Here is a 21,396-nt window from a genome sequence, read left to right on the forward strand (position 1 = left end):
CGTAGAGAGAGAAAGTTTCTAGAGAGAAAAGCTCAGGAGAGAAAGAAGCTTTATATTGCTGAAAGGATTGGATGATAAAAATGAGAGGAGGGCACCCTTCTTATACTCGAGGGCCTCTGATTACATCCGTTAATCTAGAATTCATTTGGTGGACGAGATCACACCGCCTCAACTACCGACATTAATGACAACTACTAACTACCAACATAAATAGATACAGACTTCTAGAACTTGGCGGCTCAATTACCGTATTGCCCGCCCTTGGAAAGTTCCGAAAGAAAACTTGTTGGGAATCCGAGCGAACGCAGAGGTCCTCCGCATCAAGGGATGGCCCTTTAGCTACCAGAACCTCTTGGCCGTGACACTTGTCTTTTGGTGTTTGTGTTGTAGTGTGTGTGCTGCGTTTTATTGGCTTTTACATCTCGGCTTCCTTCCACTCCTTATGATCCTTCATTTGGAGTGTAAGTTTTGGTGCCGAAATCTTTTGTACATTTAGCATTTCCTCAATATATTTATTACCTTTTACCAAAAGAAAAAAAAAATTGAATGACCTTTCCAAGGCATGGTGGACGTGTTCGAGGCAATCAAATCACCTGAACACCTTGCCGTCTTCTTCCAGGAATCTAGAATTGGCTGAATTACAGGACACCAGAATATCCCTAGGCATTTTATAATTGGTGTAAAATAATGAAATACACCAATCACCGGAAGTTGTGTTATATAAACATATGTGCTTGTTGCTGAAATTTCACACACGGGCGTCTCCCTCGTCTATCGCTACTTGCATAACCTCTCGTTCCCGCATCTAGTATAGATCTGAAAAGACCAGCCGAAATTGAATAAGATTTGGCAGACTTTAGATCAATTTCAACTTCCATCACTCAGTATACACTTCTTGATCTTGCTCTAGAGAGATACAGGTGATGGATCCGTCGCCCCTAGAATCGAGAAACTCCCGTGCACTTGCACATGCCGTGTGCGTCCCCTTCCCGGCCCAAGGCCATATCAACCCCATGATGCAGCTCGCCAAGCTCCTCCACGCTCGCGGCATCTTTGTCACGTTCGTCAACACCGAGTTCAACCACCGCCGCCTCCTCCGGTCTAGGGGAGCTGAATCGCTTCAAGACCTCGAAAACTTCTGCTTCGAGACGATACCAGATGGCCTCCCGCCATCGGACAGCAATGCAACACAGGATGTCCCGGCCCTCTGCGACTCGATCCAGAAGAACTGCTTGGGCCCTTTCAAAAAATTGCTTGCCAGGATCAAGAGTGACGAGGTTGTTCCGCCTGTGACTTGTGTGATTTCAGATGGGGCGATGGGCTTCGCCAGTGAAGCTGCGAAAGAGCTTGGAGTCCCAGAGGTTCAGTTCTGGACTGCCTCAGCTTGTGGGTTCATGGGTTATTTGCAGTACAGAGAGCTTGTTAAGAGAGGGATCGTTCCATTCAAAGGTACTTCTTCTGTTTATTTATTCATCTTTGCCTCTCTCGAGTAGATTCACTAGATCTTTACTTGTTTATTTAGTCATCTCCCCATTCATGAGTTATTTCCATTCATCTGTTTCTCTTGTTAAAGTTCTGGATTCGATCCTCACTGCATATTATATGGAACAGATGAAGACTTCCTGAGCAATGGGACGCTTGATGATCCCGTTGACTGGATCCCCGGCATGAGAAACATCCGACTCCGGGATATCCCGAGCTTCATGCGGACCACAAACCTGAACGACATCTTGTTCAACTACTTACAAGAAGAAGTGCAACACTGCCTGAAATCATCTGCTATCTTGTTCAACACCTTCAATGAGCTCGAACACGAAGTACTGGAGAAAATAGCAGACATTTCCCCTCGAATTTACTGTGCCGGGCCCCTTTCCTTGCTCCTCCAGGATATTCCCTCGAGCCCAGTCAAGTCTTTCAGGTCGAGTCTGTGGAAGGAAGACTACAGCTGCCTCGAATGGCTCGATCAGAGAGAAGCCGAGTCAGTTGTGTATGTGAACTATGGAAGTATCACTGTCATGACTGAGGAACACCTGAAGGAGTTTGCTTGGGGGCTTGCAAATAGCAAGCACCCATTTTTGTGGGTCATCAGGCCTGACGTTGTGCAGGGTGATTCTGCAATCCTACCACCGGAGTTCCTGGAGGAAGTGAAAGACAGAGGGTTCTTGACGAGTTGGTGTCCGCAGGATCAAGTCCTGAGTCACAGATCCGTCGGTGCTTTCCTAACGCATTGCGGGTGGAATTCTACTTTGGAAGGTATCTGTGGAGGCGTTCCTCTCATTTGCTGGCCGTTCTTTGCTGAGCAACAGACGAACTGTCGGTACGCATGTACCGAATGGGGGAATGGCATGGAAGTGAACCAAGATGTGAGGCGTGAGGAAATAGAAGCTCTCGTTGGGGAAGTGATGGAAGGGGTCCGCGGGAAGAAGATGAGGGAGAATGCTAAGAAGTGGAAGGAGGGAGCTGTGGAAGCCACCGGTCGCCAAGGGCCATCGTACAACGACTTCAATAGATTTATTAATGAGGTTTTCCGTTTGAATGATTAGATCAAAGGGAACCATTACCAGATTCCACCGTACGCCGAAAATCTGTCAAAAGAAGAAGAAATGAAAACACCAGGGTTCAAGATTTCACTACTTGTTTCCAGTATGTTAGTTTGCACCAGTTCCTTCGACATTGTATTTTAAGTCATTCAGCGTTAAATAATATGAATAAAGATATTTTACTTTCTTTACTTTCTATTATTGCATTTGCTGTCTTAATCTTGCATGCGTTACAGTAGTATTTCAAAAATCCCAGTAGTATGCCCAAATGCGACACATTCCACGAGTTTATATGATCGAAAAGTCGACAATTCAAGATCTTCAGTCCGCCTTCCAACGGTTCATCTGGTTTCCTTGCCCATGTGGAGCGAGCAGATCAACGGCGAATGTTTTGAAGATCTTGGTACATCTCCTTGGGGGCTTCTCGACATTGATGGCGTGCCCTGCATGCTTTATGCCACTAGCTGTGCATTTTTATTCACACGACTGTTCAATATAGCAAAAGGGAAAGGGTAAATCAGACGGGCACATTCCCGTAGTTTGATGAAAAACTCTTCCCACGCGGGAATCACTAAAGGGTGTAATTACAAGCTAACCCTCGTAAGAACTCTCCGCACAATTCAACAGCAAGTACGAGCTTGGGGACGAGCCTGGGAAAGGGCATTGAAGAAGAGGCATTTCTTTTAGAAAAGAAAAAGTTGGGAGTATTGGGAAGGCAACTCGTTTGGCTTCTATCTCACTTCGCTGTCCATCGCCGATTGCCACCGCCAGTTGAAGCCCGCGGCAAAAGCAGTGAAGACTTCTGCAAAGGCGATGCCCAGGAAGAAAGTTGTGAAGAAGGTTGCCGCCGCGAAGGTGAAGAAGAAACCGGTGAAGAAGTCGAAGAGCGTGAAGCTGCTGGTGAGGACTTCAGGGGACGGGATTTTAGACGATGATTTGTTTGTGTATAGAAAATGGTTTGGCAACATTTGACATAGCCCATTTCTTTTTTTTCTTTTTCTCTTGGTTTTTAAATTGTGCTAACTCTATTCTTGTTAGCGCATGTTTCTATGCAAGCTGCTAGGCGAGATTTTATTAGATGGTTGTGTTTGATAATGGGGAATCGAAAAGCTCTGACTTGTGTGGTGCTCCAATGAACGGAGTTAATAGTTAATCTCACGTAGAAGATTGCAAGTGAAATGGTGTATTGGTATCTTGTGGACCAGACGGAACTAGATCCACAGATTGTTTCGTTTGTATCGATACTCTATCTCTCTTTTGCAGCAGTTTCTCCAACCATAGAAAACGAAAAAAAGAATTATGCTTTCGCATCTATTTTGACAGAAGAAGAGGGGGGAGGGGAAGAATGAGAAACTTTTCGCAGCGCATTCGTTCTAAACTTATCTGGAGGCAGAATGCTTTTTGAAAGTCCCATCTCCTTCTGAAGCTCTCGGGGATTTCATCTTCAAATATTTGAACCTCCAAAAACTGTAAATGGGTTGGAGAAACTGCTCACTTACGGTGATTCTGTATTGTTTTCATTCGGGTTCTCTTTGTTAGGAATTATATCAAGCTCATACTTGCTCCCGAAGAACTTTGAGATTTCGAAGCTCTGTTGAGGGCAGTCACCGGCCCCTCTGCCTCTGCCTCACTCCCTTTCGAGCACGCGAGGGATAGCTGCTTTGTCGGCGACGGCAGGGGAACGGCCGTTCGACCAACACCAATGCAGCAATGAGCACGAAATAGTCAAATCTAAGAGTGAAGAAAGACATTCAGTTTTTGAGAGCGTTCGGTAGAGAGGAAAGAGGTTTGCTCTTTGTCCTTCTTCTTCGGACAAGGAAAGCACGAAGAGGAAAGAGAATACGAGACAAAGAAATAAATGTGTGCAGAGCAGGAGAGAGAGAGCGTAGGGAGCTAGTGTGTGCCAAGGTTGCACGGACACTCTCCGACACCCTTCGTGTCGTGTCCGACACTCCGACACGTGTCCGACACGCTCCGACACGTAGTCAACTGCCTTCGACACGTGATTTCGACACGCACGGGTTATTTTACAAATTTCCAAAACTTTTGGGGTTTAAATATAAATATATAAAAAATAATAATAAAAGCTAAAACAAATTTCTAATACTCATTTGAAGATGTTGGGTGCTTGAAAGTGCAAATTTTCACTTAATGAGCTGGAGAGTTTTTTTTTTTTTTTTTCAGAAGAAGTAGATAATGTGGATAATTGAATTTTTGTTATATTTGATGATGGAATGTTGATTTTTTTTCGTATTGTTAAATTTTAAATTTAATAATGAAACGTGGATTACTTGTTTTTTCCTCCAAGTTTTATGGATTATTACAATGAAATGTAGTTGAATTTGTCAAATTAAAACAATGAATGATATTAACAAATGTATGATTAATGTTATTGGTATAGATTAATTCTATGCTCTTTTTATTATTATTATTTAGTTATTTATGCATTTATATATTAAAATATTTATTTAATATATAATGTGTCGGAACGTGTCGAAATTTTCTACTTTTGAAAAATAACGTATCGGCGTGTCGTGTCGTGTCGTGTCGCGTGTCGCATGTCCGTGTCGGTGCAACCTAGGTGTGTGCAGGCTAGTGAAGGAAAAATAAAATTATTTTTGTGCATAAAGTCGTTTGCTGGTGAGCCGGTCCCACACCTCCATGTGTCGCTTCCTTAGTGGTTGGAGATCACACTAACCTGGTGGTCCAGGACCACCCAATATTTTGTCAGCACGAGGGAGTGGCTTCTCTCGAAGAGAGTCAAGAAAATGGACAAAAAGTAGCCCACAAATTTCCTTCATTATCAACCCGCTGACCCCACGAGTATATATATATAAGAAACATGAGAGCGCCTTCTTCTTCTGTATGAACAAAAGAAGTCTTTCTGCGGTAATAGATTCAGCATACCAATGAATCCAATCAGAAGGGATAAATTGGACTTGGAGAAGGCAACAAAGTCACGCTTCACGCTTGTTGAAATCTTCAGCCAACGATTCTTACGCGCCGATTTATCAACCCACACGTGGTCGAGTCACACAATGCTCATCAGTCAGATTTTGTTTGATAGGCCCAAGCTTGAAACATAGTTTAACATAAACAATTCTAGTAATTTTCTAGAAAGAGTCAATAAATTAAGGTGCACCTAAAAAGTGCAACTAAAAATTTGTCAGCGATAAGAAAAGTTAGCAAATAAAAAAATCAAATAAATGTTGATAAGTAACTCAATGAGAGTAGACCCAATATTAGGTAGTAATCTAACGAGAGAAAAGTTGGCGAGTTACATTAATTTAGATTGGTAATCACCAAAAAAGATTAGTAAATAATGATTTGCTAACCACTAAAATAAAAGTTGGTAACTACATAAAAATAATTAGTATAGCAAACCAAACAATTAGAGTTTGATAAGTAACTTAAACAGCAATTGGTAATCCAAAATTAGTTGGTAATTTAATATAACATAAGTTGTAAGTCTCACTAATTTAGTTTGATAATTTCATTAGAGAGCTAGTAACATCGAAATAATGATAAATTATACAAATAAAAGTTGGCGTTTTACAAATTAACGAAAAAGTCAGCAGCTTCATAAAAATATTAATAAGTTACTAATAAATTACCTAGAAAAAAAGTGGTCGTTGTAATTTAATTTTCAGTAGAATCTAAAAAATCTCATAAATACAAAATACGGCTCAATTCACTTAAAAAGCATGAACTTTAATTGGAATCTCAATTTTGGCCAAAAAAATATTTGCCCCATAAAAAGGCACCAATTTGCTCTGTGTCCCAATTCCAACCAAAACCTTTTTCTTCTAATAAAAAAACACTAATTTCCATTCAATACCCAAATCTAACTGCCATCAAGTTTCAGCCAAATACTCACGGAACAACATGTTGAATCTTTAACGGCATCGTTAGACACAGAAACTTGTTGTGTGCCAGATTTAGGTACAAGCTGAGAACTGATTTTTTTTTTTAGACATTAGAAAAGTTTTTGGGCCTATGCTTTTGAATGAGACAAAAAAAAAATGATTTGGCCCAAAATTAAGACACGACTTAACGTTAGTATATTTTCATGAGATAAAAAAAAAAGGAATTGGATTAAAATTAGGATCCGACCTAAAGTTGCCGTTTTTTTAACAGGAATAAACCTACAAAATACAAAGTACAACAAAGGCAAATGATACTTTGAATTGTCTGATTCGCTTTATTATGATAGAGCCTCCATTCATGTTGAAAATATTATGATCGAAGAGCCATTGAATCTGTTCTTACTTTGTATCAGACAGCCTCTTCACGGACCACGTGCCAACATCCCGCTATGATGCTGGATGCTGGTCAATTTCACGAACCGGGACAACCACGGCAGGTCATCGTACCTATGATGATGATGCGGATCAATTTCGAACAGAATTATTAATTCACGTACAGACGTAACTTTTTGCCGTTTTGACTAATCTTACCAAATGTTACTCCATCGGACTCGGTGCATTTAAAAAAATAAAAAAGCCAGAAAAGGAAATTCAGTGCCGTGCAGCATCTTGTCTGTTTGCATGAGTAATTCTGTTGAGATATCTATAAAATTGCAACTGAAATTCAATATCTCAAAGCGTTCATCTCTCTCCTTTTCTTTTGGTAAACCCCAGAAATGTGTCCTTAGGATATAGCAATTATCACGCTGACCACTACACATATGATGATTTACAATAGAAATAATTATTTTGGACATATTCGATCGTAGGAATTGTGACATCTAAATGTAAATAATAATTTTGTAACAAGTGATTAGTATCACTTAATTAATAGAATGCGTTTAGATATTATCTTCTACATTTTTTAAAGACCGATAGAAAAGATGTTTATCATACTTGACTACTAAACAAAAATTTAAAGCAAAAATCACTGGATTGAGAAATGACTTGTGTATAGTATAACAGGGTTTGATTCTCACATTATTGAGCACAAATGATTTCGACTTTCAACTACTTGCTCAAGCTTCGAGCGCACCTTTACGATACAAATGAGATTTTGTAGATCCGACAGTTACTTACCTAAATAAATACACCTATTTATAATATTTAAGTATTAAACAACGCATTCATCTAATGGCTTGAAATTTTAAAACAGTTGATAATGATCTCACGAAAGCTTACATGGTATCAAAAAAGGATGCCTTGAGTTTGAATTTTTTTCAGATCCCTTATTCACCTTCTTGATGTATATTCCATGTTGTAGTCACAAGTATTAAAATATTTAAATATTACACCAACTTCAAAATTTAAAACAGTTGGCGATAATCATGCAAGATCTCACAAAATAGTGGAAAACAATTAATACTATCATGTTTATCCCTATATATATGCATTATGAAATTGTCATTGTCAATCCACCTATTTTTTAATCAAGTAAAAAATGGGTTAATAGCATGAAAAACTCCAAACTAGTACACATGTGTAAATTTATCCCAAGCTAACATTTGACAACTAAAAACCCAAAACCAATACATTTATAACAAATTTACTTTCTATTAGTTTATGTTAAATGGGATTAATAACCCGTGACAAACGCCGAGGGGTTATAATCCCAAATTGGCACACCCGTCAACTATAATTTAATGATAAAATTTAATATCTATTTTGAGGTTTTTGGTGATCAAAAACTAATTTAAAATAAATATATCATAAATATACTAATTGAGAATTTTTCATGATATTAACTCCTAAGGAATTGATGTTAGGCATGTATCAAATCGATAGTACAATTCACAAGTTCGAGAGGTAATCAACTCACCTGACCACCTTGTCTTCTTTCTAGAATTTGCAGTCATTCACATCTAAAAGACCAGAAAATTTACATACACTATGATTAGTATAAAAAAATGAAGGGCCAGTATTATAAAAAAATCTCAAACCGATACATATATAATAATTACATCCCAAATTAGTTTTTAACTACTAAAAATCTCTAAATGGCATATTTGTAATAAATTTACGCTCCGTTAATTTTCATTAAATTGGATTAATATCACGAAAATTTATAAGTTAGTACATCTATGATAATCACAAAGTAAAACTTCAAAGTTACACCTATCAACTACCACATGTCGTTTGACTCGGTAGTTTAACCATAAAATTTAACAAAAACAGATGATAAATTTATCATAGGCATACCAATTTAAGATATTTCATGATATTAACCCAAAAATGAAATATACAATCACCCTATAAGTATACGCATCTCCCCGTGTCTAACGGCGATTCCATGAACTCTTCTTTTGCGCATCTAATATAAATCTGGAAAGACCGACCGAACTTGAGCAGATTTGGCAGACTTAAATCAGTTGCAAGTTCCATCACCCGGCGTACGCTTTCTGGATCTTTTGCCCTGGGGAGAGACCTGGGTGATGGGTTCGTCATCCCAAGAATCAAGAAAATCCCATACACATGCACACGCCGTGTGCGTCCCCTTCCCGGCCCAAGCCCACATCAACCCCATGATGCAGCTCGCCAAGCTCCTTCATGCTCGCGGCGTCTTCGTCACGTTCGTCAACACCGAGTTCAATCACCGCCGCCTCCTCCGGTCTAAGGGACCTGACTTGTTCCAAGACCTCGAAAACTTCCGCTTCGAGACAATCCCGGATGGCCTCCCGCCGTCGGACCGCGATGCAATGCAGGATCCCCCGGCCCTCTGCGACTCGACCCGGAAGAACTGTTTGGGCCCTTTCAAGAAATTGCTTGCCAGGATCAAGAGTGACGAGGTTGTTCCGCCTGTGACTTGTGTGATATCAGATGGGGCGACGGGCTTCGCCAGTGAAGTTGCGAGGGAGCTTGGAGTCCAAGAGGTTCAGTTCTGGACTGCCTCGGCTTGTGGGTTCATGGGTTATTTGCAGTACAGAGAGCTTGTTAAAAGAGGGATTGTTCCATTCGAAGGTAATTCCTTTGTTTATTTATTCATTTCAGCTTCTTTCGGATAAATTCACTAGATAACTACTTGTTTGTTTAGTTATCTCCCCATTCATGAGTTATTTCCATTCATCTGTTTCTCTTGTTAAAGTTCTGGATTCGATCCTCACTACAGATGAAGACTTCCTGAGCAATGGGACGCTCGATGATCCCATCGACTGGATCCCCAGCATGAGAAACATCCGACTCCAGGACATCCCGAACTTCATGCGGACCACAGACCTGAACGACATCATGTTCGACTTCTCAGGAGAAGAAGCGCAGCACTGCCTGAAATCATCTGCTATCTTGTTCAACACCTTCAATGAGCTCGAACACGAAGTACTGGAGAAAATATCAGACATTTCCCCTCAAATTTACTGTGCCGGGCCCCTTTCCTTGCTTCTCCAGGATATTCCCTCGAGCTCAGTCAAGTCTTTCAGTTTGAATCTGTGGAAGGAAGACTACAGCTGCCTCGAATGGCTCGATCAGAGAGAAGCCGAGTCAGTTGTGTATTTGAACTATGGGAGTATCACTGTCATGACTGAGGAACAGCTGAAGGAATTTGCTTGGGGGCTTGCAAATAGCAAGCACCCATTTTTGTGGGTGATCAGGCCTGATGTTGTGAAGGGTGATTCTGCAATCCTCCCACCGGAGTTCCTGGAGGAAGTGAAAGACAGAGGGTTCTTGACGAGTTGGTGTCCGCAGGATCAAGTCCTGAGTCATGGATCAGTCGGCACTTTCCTAACGCACTGCAGGTGGAATTCTACCTTGGAAGGTATCTGCGGAGGTGTTCCTCTCATTTGCTGGCCGTTCTTTGCTGAGCAACAAACAAACTGTCGGTACGCATGTACTGAATGGGGGATTGGCATGGAAATAAACCAGGATGTAAGGCGTGAGGAAATAGAAGCTTTTGTTCGGGAAGTGATGGAAGGGGTCAGCGGGAAGAAGATGAGGGAGAATGCTAAGAAGTGGAAGGAGAGAGCTGTGGAAGCCGCCAGTCGCAGAGGGCCATCGTACAACGACTTCAATAGATTTATTAAGGAGGTTGTCCATTTGAATGATTAGATCAAAAAAAATCCATTACCAGATTTTCACGTATTCTAAAAATCTATCGAAAGGAGAAGAACTAAAAACACCATGGTTCAAGATTTCCCTCTTCTAGTTTCAAGTCTGTTAGTATATGCAGCATTAAATAATATGAATAAAGACATTTTACTTTCTTTACATTCTATAATTGCATTTGCTGTCTTAATCGAGCATGCATTACAGTAGTAATTCAAAAACCCCAGTGCTATCCCCAAATGCGACACGTTTCATGAGTATCATGTGATTAAAACCTCAATAATTTAAGACCTTCCGTCCGCCTTTCGACCGTTCATCCGGTTTCCTCACCCATTTGGAGTGAGCGGATCGATGAGGAAAGTTTTCAAGATCTTATACATCTCTTTGGTCCTTCTCTACATTGATGGCGTGCCCTGCATCCTTTATAACCATTAGTTGCGCATTTCCATTCACACCACTGTTCAATACAACAAAAGGAAAAGGGTAAATCAGGCGGACACATTCCTGTTCTTTGATCATAAAACACAAGGCAACACCCATTGGAATGGCTTGAAGTTGAATCAAAATGCATAAAGAAAGTCATCTACATTCCTAAGTTCGTGAAATTCCGAGTTCCACGTAAACAGGCAGCGGACAATGCGGAACTTTAAAATGTAGCGAGCTGCGCGTACTCGAGCCAAATTCACTGGGGGTCTCTCTAAGTTTCGAAAGAGGAAAATGAGAGTGGCAGACTTTTTCAGCTTGGTTGAGGGAGTTTGATAGGGTAAACAACTGCTTAAACTGTCCAGAGTCCTTCCGAGTAACTTGCGGAACGTCATTACGGGCAAGCAAAATGAGATAATCTGGACTCTACGATCTAAATCGCAACGTGCCTCGTGCATAAAGGGTCTCCAGTGTGACGGCACGGTAAGATAGTATGATAGGCTGATCGTTTTAATCTTTCAGCCAACTCCATCAGAAATACTTCTTCATGCTCCCCCAAATGATCAGCAGCCACTGCATCAACAGTCAACTACAATTTAGCAAGAAGATGAAGAGTGGGGAAAGTACATTAAAAGTGCCAAAAGTTTCCGATGGGTCAAAGATATCAGTAAGTTCAATAGTTAGAAATCAATGGGATGATAAATCTTTTTCACTAGATTGAGAAATGACTTGTGTTAGTAGAAAATACTATAAGAGGGTATGATTCTCACTTTATTGAGCACAAATAATTTCAACTTACAATTTTCTGCTCAAGCTTTGAGAGTATCTTTACAAATGAGATTTCATAGATCCGACATTTACTTACCTAATAAAATATACATTTTATAATATCTAATATTAAACAACGCATTCATCTAACGTTTTAAATTTTTAAAATTATTATCAATGGTCTCGCAAAAACTTCATAGTATCAAAAAAATGAGATCGTAAGTTTAAATCTTTTTAGATCCATTATTTTGCTGTCTCCATATATTTCACTCAGTAGGCACAAATATTAAAATATTTTAATATTAAATCATTTTCAACTTTTAAAATAGTCCGGTAATAATTGTGCAAAATCTCGAAAAACCATGAGGAAAACATGTAATATTGTAATGTTTATCCCCATACATGCACGATGAAATTGTCGTTGTCGATCAAGCTATTCTTTCATCAGCTAAGAAATTGATCTTAGGCACGAATCATAACGAACGACCAGTCAAAGGTCCAGTAACGTGTTGAAGGTAGGCGTCACCTTACCTCACAATGACACTATTAAGGTAAAGTCACATCTAAAAGACCAGAATAGTCGTATGCGCTCTATAATTAGTGTAAACAAATGAAATATACAATCACCCTATTAAGGCGCGCATCTCCCACGTGTCTAATATAAATCTATAAAGACCGACCGAAATTGAACAGATTTGGCAGACTTATATCAGTTGCAAGTTCCATCACCTGGGACACACTTTCTTGATCTTTTGCTCTACGGAGAGGAAGAGACGTGGCTGATGGGTTCGTTATCCCAAGAATCAAGAAACTCCCATGCACATGCGCACGCCGTGTGCGTGCCCTTCCCGGCCCAAGGCCACATCAACCCCATGATGCAGCTTGCCCAGCTCCTCCTCGCGCGCGGCGTCTTCGTCACGTTCGTCAACACTGAGTTCAACCACCGCCGCCTCCTCCGGTCTAAGGGACTCGACTTGCTCCGAGGCCTTGAAAACTTCCGCTTTGAGACGATCCCAGATGGCCTCCCGCCATCAGACCGCGATGCGACACAAGATTCCCCAGCCCTCTGCGACTCACTCCGGAAGAACTGCTTGGGCCCTTTCAAGAAATTGCTTGCCAGGATCAAAAGTGACGAAGTTGTTCCGCCCGTGAGTTGTGTGATATCGGATGGGGTGATGAGCTTCGCCAGTAAAGCTGCGAGAGAGCTTGGAGTCCCAGAGGTTCAGTTCTGGACTGCTTCAGCTTGTGGGTTCATGGGTTATTTGCAGTACAAAGAGCTTGTTAAGAGAGGGATCGTTCCATTCGAAGGTACTGGCCTTTGTTTATGTGTTCGTCTTTGCTTCTCTCGGATAAATACACCAGATCTTTATTTGTTTATTTAGTTATCTCTATCCACATGAGTTATTTCCGTTCATCTGTTTCTCTTGTTAAAGTTCTGGATTGGATCCTCACTGCATATTACATGTAACAGATGAAGACTTCCTGAACAACGGGACGTTGGATGATCCTGTTGACTGGATCCCTGGCATGAGAAACATCCGGCTGCGGGACATTCCAAGCTTCATACGGACCACAGACCTGAACGATATCTTGTTTGACTTCCTAGGAGAAGAAGCGCAGCACTGCCTGAAATCATCTGCTATCTTGTTCCACACCTTCAATGAGCTTGAACACGAAGTACTGGAGAAAATTGCAGACATGTCCCCTCGAATTTACTGTACAGGGCCCCTTTCCTTGCTCGTCCAGGATATCCCCTCGAGCTCAGTCAAGTCTTTCAGGTCGAATCTGTGGAAGGAAGACTACAGCTGCCTCGAATGGCTCGATCAGAGAGAGGCCGAGTCGGTTGTGTATGTGAACTATGGGAGTATGATTGTCATGACTGAGGAACACCTGAAGGAGTTTGCTTGGGGGCTTGCAAATAGCAAGCACCCATTTTTGTGGGTGATCAGGCCTGATGTTGTGGGGGGTGATTCTGCAATTTTGCCTCAGGAGTTCCTTGAGGAAGTGAAAGACAGAGGGTTCTTGACGACCTGGTGTCCGCAGGATCAGGTCCTGCTTCATGGATCGGTTGGTGCTTTTCTAACCCACTGTGGGTGGAATTCTACATTGGAAGCTATCTGCGGAGGCGTTCCTCTCATTTGCTGGCCGTTCTTTGCCGAGCAACAGACAAACTGTCGGTACGCATGTACGGAATGGGGGATCGGCATGGAAGTGAACCAGGATGTGAGGCGTGAGGAAATAGAAGCTCTTGTTCAGGAAGTGATGGAAGGGGCCGGCGGGAAGAAGATGAGGGAGAATACTAAGAAGTGGAAGGAGAGAGCTTTGGAAGCCGCTGGTCGTGGAGGGTCATCGTACAATGACTTCAACAGATTCATTGAGGAGGTTGTCCATCTGAAGTATTAGGTTAAAGGGAACCATTACGATATTCACATATCTTCCGAGAATATATCGAAAGAAGCACTAATTTCCATTCTGTTGGTTTGTTCAGTTCCTTTGAAATGGTATTCAGAATCTTACAGTATTAGATAATATGAATAAAGATACTTTACCTTTTGTACATTCTATAATCGCATTTGCTGTCCTAATTTTGCATGCTTTTACTGTGCCGAATTAAAAAATTCCAGTGATATCTGCAAAACGTGATGCATTCCATGAGTATCACGTGATTGAAATCTCGGCAAATCATACCTTTGGTCCGCCTTCCGACCATTCATGTTTTCTGGGGTCATGTGGAGCAAGTGGACTTGTATATTCTATAATCGTATTTGCTGTCCTAATCTTGCATGCTTTTACCGTGCCAAATCAAAACATTCCAGTGCCATCTGCAAAATGCGACCCATTCCACAAGCATCACGTTATCGAAACCTCGGCAAATCATACCTTTGGTCCACCTTCCGACCATTCATCTGGTTTCCGGGCTCATGTGGAGCAAGCGGATCGATGATGGAGGTTTCTAAGATCTTGTACATCTCTTTAGGCTTCTCTGCATTGATGGCGTGCCCCTGCATCCTTTATGACCACCGGTCGTGCAATTTCCGCTCCACATGCCTTTTCAGTGTATGGAAATCATTATCATCTGATTGGAGTTTACGGTCTTGTGGACGACCGATGTATGCTGACCTGTGTTTTCGTGCCGTTTATGAATGGACTCGTCCCCTGTAAACTGGTCGCTCCAAGCCCACTCTCAAATCACCACGTATGATGCTGCGTTTGGAAAAGGCTTTGGAAAGGGACTTTAGGCCTCATCTTTAGGCCAAATATTGGGTGATAGGTTTCATTTTTGAAACCCACTTGCCTTTGAAAGGCTGAAAGCCCAAGGCAAGTGTTAGGCTACATTAGGCTGAAGCTACGTTGGACTTTCAGCTTTTGCCAAGGGTAGGTCCCGATTTTATCCTCACTGATTTTTTGATTTTCCAATTTTGCCCTTGTTTGTGACTGTTCATTTTCATCTCCTTGCGCTAGCCAACGTGGTTGCTATGGCTACGAGGGTTCGGCAAGGGGAAGTAAAGAGAGGCCAACAACATCACTAGTGACCCAAGCGGCCGTTGTCAACAAGCCATGTGATCATCGCTGGGGGGTCACGCAACCTAGGCGAATGTTGTCTAGGTCGCGAAACCCTCACAAGGCCAATTGAGGTCACCGATCCAGACAATGGACGACCCTCGATAGTCATGCAACCCCAATGAGGGGCTGCCTAGTGTCGAGTGACCCAACTGGCCCTTGTCAAGGTCGACCAAACTTCACGAGGGTCACGCCGGCGAGGGCCTGCGTTTGCGTGACCCAACTGGCCCTCGCTGGGGTCAAGCGAGCACGACCTAGTTGGCTTTTGCCAGCGTCAAGTGACCTCAGCGAGGGGTTGCACGAGTCATGCAACCTAGCTTGCCCTAACCTGCGCAACCTAGTTGGCCTTTGTCGGAGTTGAGCGACCTCCGTGAGGGTCGCTAGCGAGGGCAACCTGGAGACCCAGGTGGCCCTCGCCAAGGTCAAGCAACCTCCGTGAGGGCTTGCACAAGTCGCGCAATCCTCACCAAGGGCCACCCGACCCAAGGTGACCTTCACCGGTGGTCCTAGGGGCAGATGACGGCCACCGACTATCCATTGGCGACAGATCTAGATCACCGCCGGCCACCTGGTCTATTAGGGATAAAAAAAATTAATAACCAAAGTGCTTGAGTATAATTTTTCGTAACACAATTTTAAAAATACTTTACAATAGACTTTTAAATTACAATTTACCAAATACAATTTACATTTTGAAAAAATCTTTTAACTTAAAGTTTTTTATATTCTTTCAAAGGCTTTTTCCAAAAGTTTTTGAAGTGGATGAAGGAGTCATTTGAAAAGGGCAAGTGTTTTTTGTACTTTTTGGCTCGTCGCAGCAGCCATTACTAAGATTCAATAATTGCCTTTGTCGTAGTTGGAAACATTTTTTTGCATGTAAATAGAATTGTATATCCTCTTCGAAATTGGCTACAAAATGGGAATTTTGGCTAGACTGAGAGTTTGATAATCATAATTTTTTTCTCAGGAAAAGAAAAGGGATTGCTTGTAAATAAGTGGGCCGTCCAAGATGTTAGAGACATATCTTAATCTTTTGAAAATGACAAAATAAATTAAATGCTACTAACTTGTTTATTGATTGAGTAACTAGATAAAAGATGCACAAGTCAACATGCAACTGATAGAACATATAAAGTATATTATCAAAGATTATACTTTGAAGAACTAGGAAAGTAGACTGTATGTTAAAGTTGAACTTATTCAAATTGTGTCATAACAAAGTCTAGACTCTAAGGCTAAACAAGTTCAAAACGAGACACAAATATAGAACAAGATACAAGTGCAGAACGTACCACTAGTTCCAAACGTGACAATTTCAAAACAAAGCAAATTCAAAACGTAACTAGTTTAGAACGAAACAAGTTTAGAATAAGAAAACTTGACAGAACGTGACATAAGTCCATAACATATAATAACTAATGATCTGATTTAGATTTCACACCAAAAAAGACTTAATGGACTCAATTTTATTTGATTGGAAAATCAATTTTGAGACAAGTTCTCCTATATAAAGAAGCTCTACTTTTGAAAACCAAGACTCTGATTGTATAAATTATTAGAATCAAGTGGAGATTTAGCTTCTATCCCTCAACAGCCCCCAAATCTTCTTGATATAGATCTATCCAATGGATAAATTGGAAAATGATCATCTATAGATTGTCCAACAGCTAGTTTGCAAGTGGAGGAATATATAAGAAGACCAAGGTACTGACGAGCATGTGAAAGATGAAGCGTAAAATATATAATTTCAAATTTTGATTGTACTTAGACCATATACACTTATCTTTCGTAAGCTTAAATTTTGTAATCATTTGAGAGGTATTAACAATGTTATAAGCGTGTGTTTTGGTGTAAGATAGGAAATCCTATCAGTTTGGGTATAAGCAACACCAGTTTTGGGTAGAAGTACTTGGGTAGAAGCTGCACAACTTGACTATAACACGGCATTTATTATCTAGTAAAATCCAACAGGCAAGCTATCAGTATCGAAAAGTGAATAAAGGATTACTATAATATGAACTATTATAAATCTTATGTGCAATTTATCTCTTATCCTTAAACTCTCTTTATTTATTGCTATAGTCCATTATACACTCGCGAGGTGCTTTTAAAGTTTGTTCTACTGCATAATAGATTTTGAACTATGTTTCAAAATCTGACCTCTTTGATTTTGACTCGTTATTCCACTTTAGATTGTCAAGATTTTTTTATAATCACCTACTCACCTCTCCCTCCTCCCTATGGGAGATACCTATTAGCTACTTTCACAAGAGAATTTGCCGGTGTCTTTTTAGTGCCTAAGCCAAGCCTAACATGATCATGACAAAGAAATGGCAATCAAGTCTCGCAAAATAATGGGCCGGCTTGGCCATATGAATATCTAGCCCTCGCAAGAGGTAGATCATTCTTCTTAAGAAGAAAGAATTCTAGCATTTCCGTGGTCTAGGATTTCCCTTTTCTTTTGTCCAATCTGTTAGTTCGTCCAGTTCCTTCTGCATGGCATTTTCAATGCTGGTATTTTCAATCGTACAGCATTGAAAACATGGATAAAGATATACTTTCTGTACATTCTATAATTATATTTTGCTGTCCTCATCTTGCATGCATTACAGTAGTAATTCAAAAATTCCAGTGCTGTCCTATGAATGCCATACGTTCCACAAGAATCATATGATCGAAACCTCGGCAAGTCAATACATTCAGTCCGCCTTCTGCCCGTTCAGCTGGTTTCCCTTCTCATCTGAAGTGGGGGGATCGACGAGGAAAGTTTTTAAGATCTTGTACATCTCTTTGGGCTTCTCTGCATTGATGGCGTGCCCTGCATCCTTGATGACCACCAGCTGTGCATTTCCATCCACATGCCTGTTCAAATGCGACAAAACAGAAAGTAAAATCAGACGGACACAATCCAGTTGTTTGATGACATATAGATATAGGCAACACAGATCGGAATGCAATAAAGTCGTAGACAATGTTATCTACATTCCCCGAGTTCGTGAGATCCTGAGTCCCGCAACAAGAATCAGCGGCCAATGTGAATTTTTCTAAATGAAGGTAGCTCTGTACTCGAACCAAATGCACAGGTTGTCTCTAAAGTTTCCGAAAGAGGAAATTGAGAGCTGCTGCTTCAACTGTCCGAGTCCTTTCAATTAACACGCGCAACCTCATTGCAGGTAAAAACTACATGATAATCTAGAGTAGCATCTTAATTGCTCCCTTCCTCGTGCAAAAAGGGCCTCCAGTGTGACGGCACATTAAGACAGTATAATAGGCTAACCGTTTCAATCTTTCAGCCAACTCCAATGGAAATACAACATCGTGCTCCCCCCAAATGATCAACGGCGACTGCATCAGAGCCAACTACGATTTAGCAGGATGAAGAGATGTATAAAGGAAGAGAGATCAAGGACATCTCGACAGATGAGAAGCATGAACCTTAGCTAGCTTTGGTAGGTTAGAAAGTTTTCTGTCCTTGTGTAGAGCAACAATCAATTCTATCCTCTCTTGAAGATACTCTGTGCACATCACCTGCCAAAAGCATCAAGGTTTAAACAGAGTAACTACTAAATGTCCTGTTGGATCAATTACAGAAGGTTTGGTTTCAATTCAAACAAATATGTATCAGCAGCGTCCAGAACTCCACGAAAGTGACTCTAAACCCTCCTAATCTCCCGCAAACCATAATGACAAGCAGATCAGAACCACCGTCAACCATATATATATGTGGATTTAGCCCATGAAACTATGATGCCTTCTCAGTACCAACTGGATTACTGTCATCCATCCATATCACCTGCACTTCCCCAGCACCACATGTCCAAAACACTGCCAATTCTTGAGGTAACTACAATCCATTAGCAACATCAATGCCCCAACCTTAGCAAGATGATGACGCTACGGGAATGTCACTTTTCGACATAACTATCAAAGCAGATCTCGACGATCTAGCACAGATTCGCAAAGAACTGACTTTCAGCGCGTTCAAGCAAAAGTTGCAATTCATAAACCTAGCCCGACCCACGAGCATGACATTATCCAGGACAAACATTTTACTCACATCGATGAAGTCCTGGAGGAAGCAATTGGGCATCCGCTTGGGCGGCCGGTGGAACGAAATGCGCACCAAGTCCCGGACCTTCTCCGGCTGCTGCGGCAGCAGCACGCTCACCGCCTCGTCCACGCTCCGAACCCGAAACATCCCCTCCTCCATGTCCTTGTCCTCCAAGCACACCCCCGCGCAGATCAGCACCAGCTTGTCCACCCTCTCCCCGAACTGAACCGCCACGCTGTACGCCACGAACCCTCCGTAGCTCATCCCCACCACATTCATCCTCTTCACGCCGATCGCCTCCATCAGCGCCACCACGCACTGGGCCTGGAACTCCTCGCTCCGCTCCGGCCTCGTCGTGTAGGAGTCCCCGAAGAAGAGGAGGTCGGGGACGTACACGTTGAAGCGTGCGGCGAGCGGGGAGACGAAGTCGTTCCACTGCCACATTGCGTTGGCCCCGATGCCGTGGAGGAGGACGAGGTCGGGCCTCGCCGGCTTGGGCCTCCTGGGGACCCAGCAGTGCATCACCGTGCCGCCGCCGAGGTCGGTGACGGTGGACTTGAGGCCCGACCGCGAGAAGGAGAAGCGGAGGCACTGGTCCCTCGTCGCCGTGAAGCTGCAGCACCTGGCCATCGGAACGATGCTCAAACGCCCGAACCCTCTTTGCTCTGCCTCTGCTCTGCCTCTGCCCCTGCCTCTGCCTCTCTAGAAGCAGAGCTCAATGGTGGGTATGGCGATCAAAGAGCTGCCTCGTGAAGCGGGGAACACGGCTATGGTCCTCCAACCTCGTGGCCTGCGTCGCTATGCGGCTGCAGAGCGGACGATGGTCCTTGTCGCGCCGTTCGAACGTGGGAGGAGAAACAGGGGATGCAGACAAAAGTCGCCCGGCGTGTTCAACGAGAGGAACGTAATGGAGTCTTCTTCTTCGTCGGTAATGAGGCTAATTAATCAACTAAAAGTTAATTTAATCTTCTTCTTTTTTCAGTGGCGCTGGATTTAAAGAGAATGCGATTTTTAATATTCACGTGCCAGCTTGACCTCCACTCGCAAGTGGAAAAAAGGGGGAATCGATAAAGAGAGTACATTGATTGGATGACAGGGCCCAAAGGATTTGTCATTTTTCGAGAGGTGTGAACGAAATTTGATTTTTAATTGTAAGTTTTTTCTTTTTTCTTTTTTTATCCTAGAACCACTATACAGTCAGCGGCCGACGGCATAAATCAAAGGGAGCTCTAGCGAGGCCCATCTCTCACGGCACTCTACTTTAGTCGCACAATAGGGCATGGAATTTCGAACGCCTCCCCTCCCAAATAAAGAGGCAGGACGCGAATCTATCACAGAGTGGGCATTTTTAATTGTAAATTGATATCATAAAAAATCTTAAATCGATACACCAACAACACTATCCCAAGCAAACTTTGTGAACATCAAAAACCTCAATAGGTACATATATAATAAATTTACCATAAACTAATTTTATTCATAATGAATTTACCATCTATTAAACATTCATTAAATTGGATTAATACCATGAAGAATTCCATTAACTACTATGTACCATCTAACTCAATAATTTAAACAATATAATTTAATGAAAACTAAGCGAAAGTAAATTTATCACGGGTGTATTCATATTTAAGATTTTTTTGCTTAAAATATTAATTTAAAATAAATTTATTATAAATATATCAGTATACTTTTTTTATGTTATTAATCCTCAATTATATGAGAACGAAAGTCGTTGTTTTCAAAAGTGCAACAAAAAAAGTCCACGATATTAATATTTTAAATCAAGATCAGCGAAATTACCATCAGTCCAATCGTGGGGGCATGCTAGAAAAATTAGGTGATTCGACCCTAACCCCATCATTTTCCGTTATCCACGACGATATCGTTATGCATTAGAAAGGGGCAATCTTTCTAGAAGCGACTCTGTACAAATTCAAGGTTTGATTTCCAAAACATCTTCATCATGGTCCTGCTTGTCGCCATCACCGCACCAGCTTTCTCGAGAAACCATTATGTCTAAGTGGAGCTTCGTCGGTATTCCACCGTT

General features: G+C 41.8%; 4 protein-coding genes across 4 annotated transcripts; 3 read left to right on the forward strand and 1 right to left on the reverse strand.

Moving 5' to 3' along the window:
- The first annotated feature begins 743 nt into the window (after positions 1 to 743).
- Positions 744 to 2,731, forward strand: LOC104415776 (linamarin synthase 2). Its single transcript, XM_010027132.3, has 2 exons — positions 744 to 1,449; positions 1,612 to 2,731. The coding sequence occupies exons 1-2, from the start codon at positions 924 to 926 to the stop codon at positions 2,541 to 2,543; spliced, it is 1,458 nt and encodes a 485-aa protein (XP_010025434.2). The 5' UTR covers positions 744 to 923; the 3' UTR covers positions 2,544 to 2,731.
- A 6,206-nt stretch (positions 2,732 to 8,937) lies between these two features.
- Positions 8,938 to 10,543, forward strand: LOC104417787 (linamarin synthase 1-like). Its single transcript, XM_010029002.3, has 2 exons — positions 8,938 to 9,463; positions 9,612 to 10,543. Exons 1-2 carry the CDS (start codon positions 8,938 to 8,940, stop codon positions 10,541 to 10,543), a joined length of 1,458 nt encoding a protein of 485 aa, XP_010027304.2.
- Positions 10,544 to 12,513: 1,970 nt separating this feature from the next.
- Positions 12,514 to 14,197, forward strand: LOC120286236 (linamarin synthase 1-like). The gene is made up of 2 exons (XM_039300283.1): positions 12,514 to 13,039; positions 13,203 to 14,197. Exons 1-2 carry the CDS (start codon positions 12,514 to 12,516, stop codon positions 14,132 to 14,134), a joined length of 1,458 nt encoding a protein of 485 aa, XP_039156217.1. The 3' UTR covers positions 14,135 to 14,197.
- Positions 14,198 to 17,835: 3,638 nt separating this feature from the next.
- LOC104415777 lies at positions 17,836 to 20,288 on the reverse strand. Its single transcript, XM_010027133.3, has 4 exons — positions 19,350 to 20,288; positions 18,728 to 18,820; positions 18,570 to 18,637; positions 17,836 to 18,154 (listed from the first exon to the last, which is right to left on the reverse strand). The coding sequence occupies exons 1-4, from the start codon at positions 19,971 to 19,973 to the stop codon at positions 17,992 to 17,994; spliced, it is 948 nt and encodes a 315-aa protein (XP_010025435.2). The 5' UTR covers positions 19,974 to 20,288; the 3' UTR covers positions 17,836 to 17,991.
- Positions 20,289 to 21,396: the final 1,108 nt, after the last annotated feature.

This window comes from Eucalyptus grandis, chromosome 8 (assembly GCF_016545825.1).
Source record: "Eucalyptus grandis isolate ANBG69807.140 chromosome 8, ASM1654582v1, whole genome shotgun sequence".
In the NCBI taxonomy this organism is placed as follows: domain Eukaryota; kingdom Viridiplantae; phylum Streptophyta; class Magnoliopsida; order Myrtales; family Myrtaceae; genus Eucalyptus; species Eucalyptus grandis.

Excerpts from the sequence above, each read along its gene's own strand:
- LOC104415776 (XM_010027132.3), top strand. The coding sequence starts at position 924 with ATGGATCCGTCGCCCCTAGAATCGAGAAACTCCCGTGCACTTGCACAT. Across the intron at positions 1,450-1,611 it reads AGGGATCGTTCCATTCAAAG|ATGAAGACTTCCTGAGCAAT; the intron begins GTACTTCTTCTG and ends TATATGGAACAG.
- LOC104417787 (XM_010029002.3), top strand. The coding sequence starts at position 8,938 with ATGGGTTCGTCATCCCAAGAATCAAGAAAATCCCATACACATGCACAC. Across the intron at positions 9,464-9,611 it reads AGGGATTGTTCCATTCGAAG|ATGAAGACTTCCTGAGCAAT; the intron begins GTAATTCCTTTG and ends TCCTCACTACAG.
- LOC120286236 (XM_039300283.1), top strand. The coding sequence starts at position 12,514 with ATGGGTTCGTTATCCCAAGAATCAAGAAACTCCCATGCACATGCGCAC. Across the intron at positions 13,040-13,202 it reads AGGGATCGTTCCATTCGAAG|ATGAAGACTTCCTGAACAAC; the intron begins GTACTGGCCTTT and ends TACATGTAACAG.
- LOC104415777 (XM_010027133.3), bottom strand. The coding sequence starts at position 19,973 with ATGGCCAGGTGCTGCAGCTTCACGGCGACGAGGGACCAGTGCCTCCGC. Across the intron at positions 18,821-19,349 it reads TCCTCCAGGACTTCATCGAT|GTGATGTGCACAGAGTATCT; the intron begins GTGAGTAAAATG and ends TGCTTTTGGCAG. Across the intron at positions 18,638-18,727 it reads ACCTACCAAAGCTAGCTAAG|TCGCCGTTGATCATTTGGGG; the intron begins GTTCATGCTTCT and ends GCTCTGATGCAG.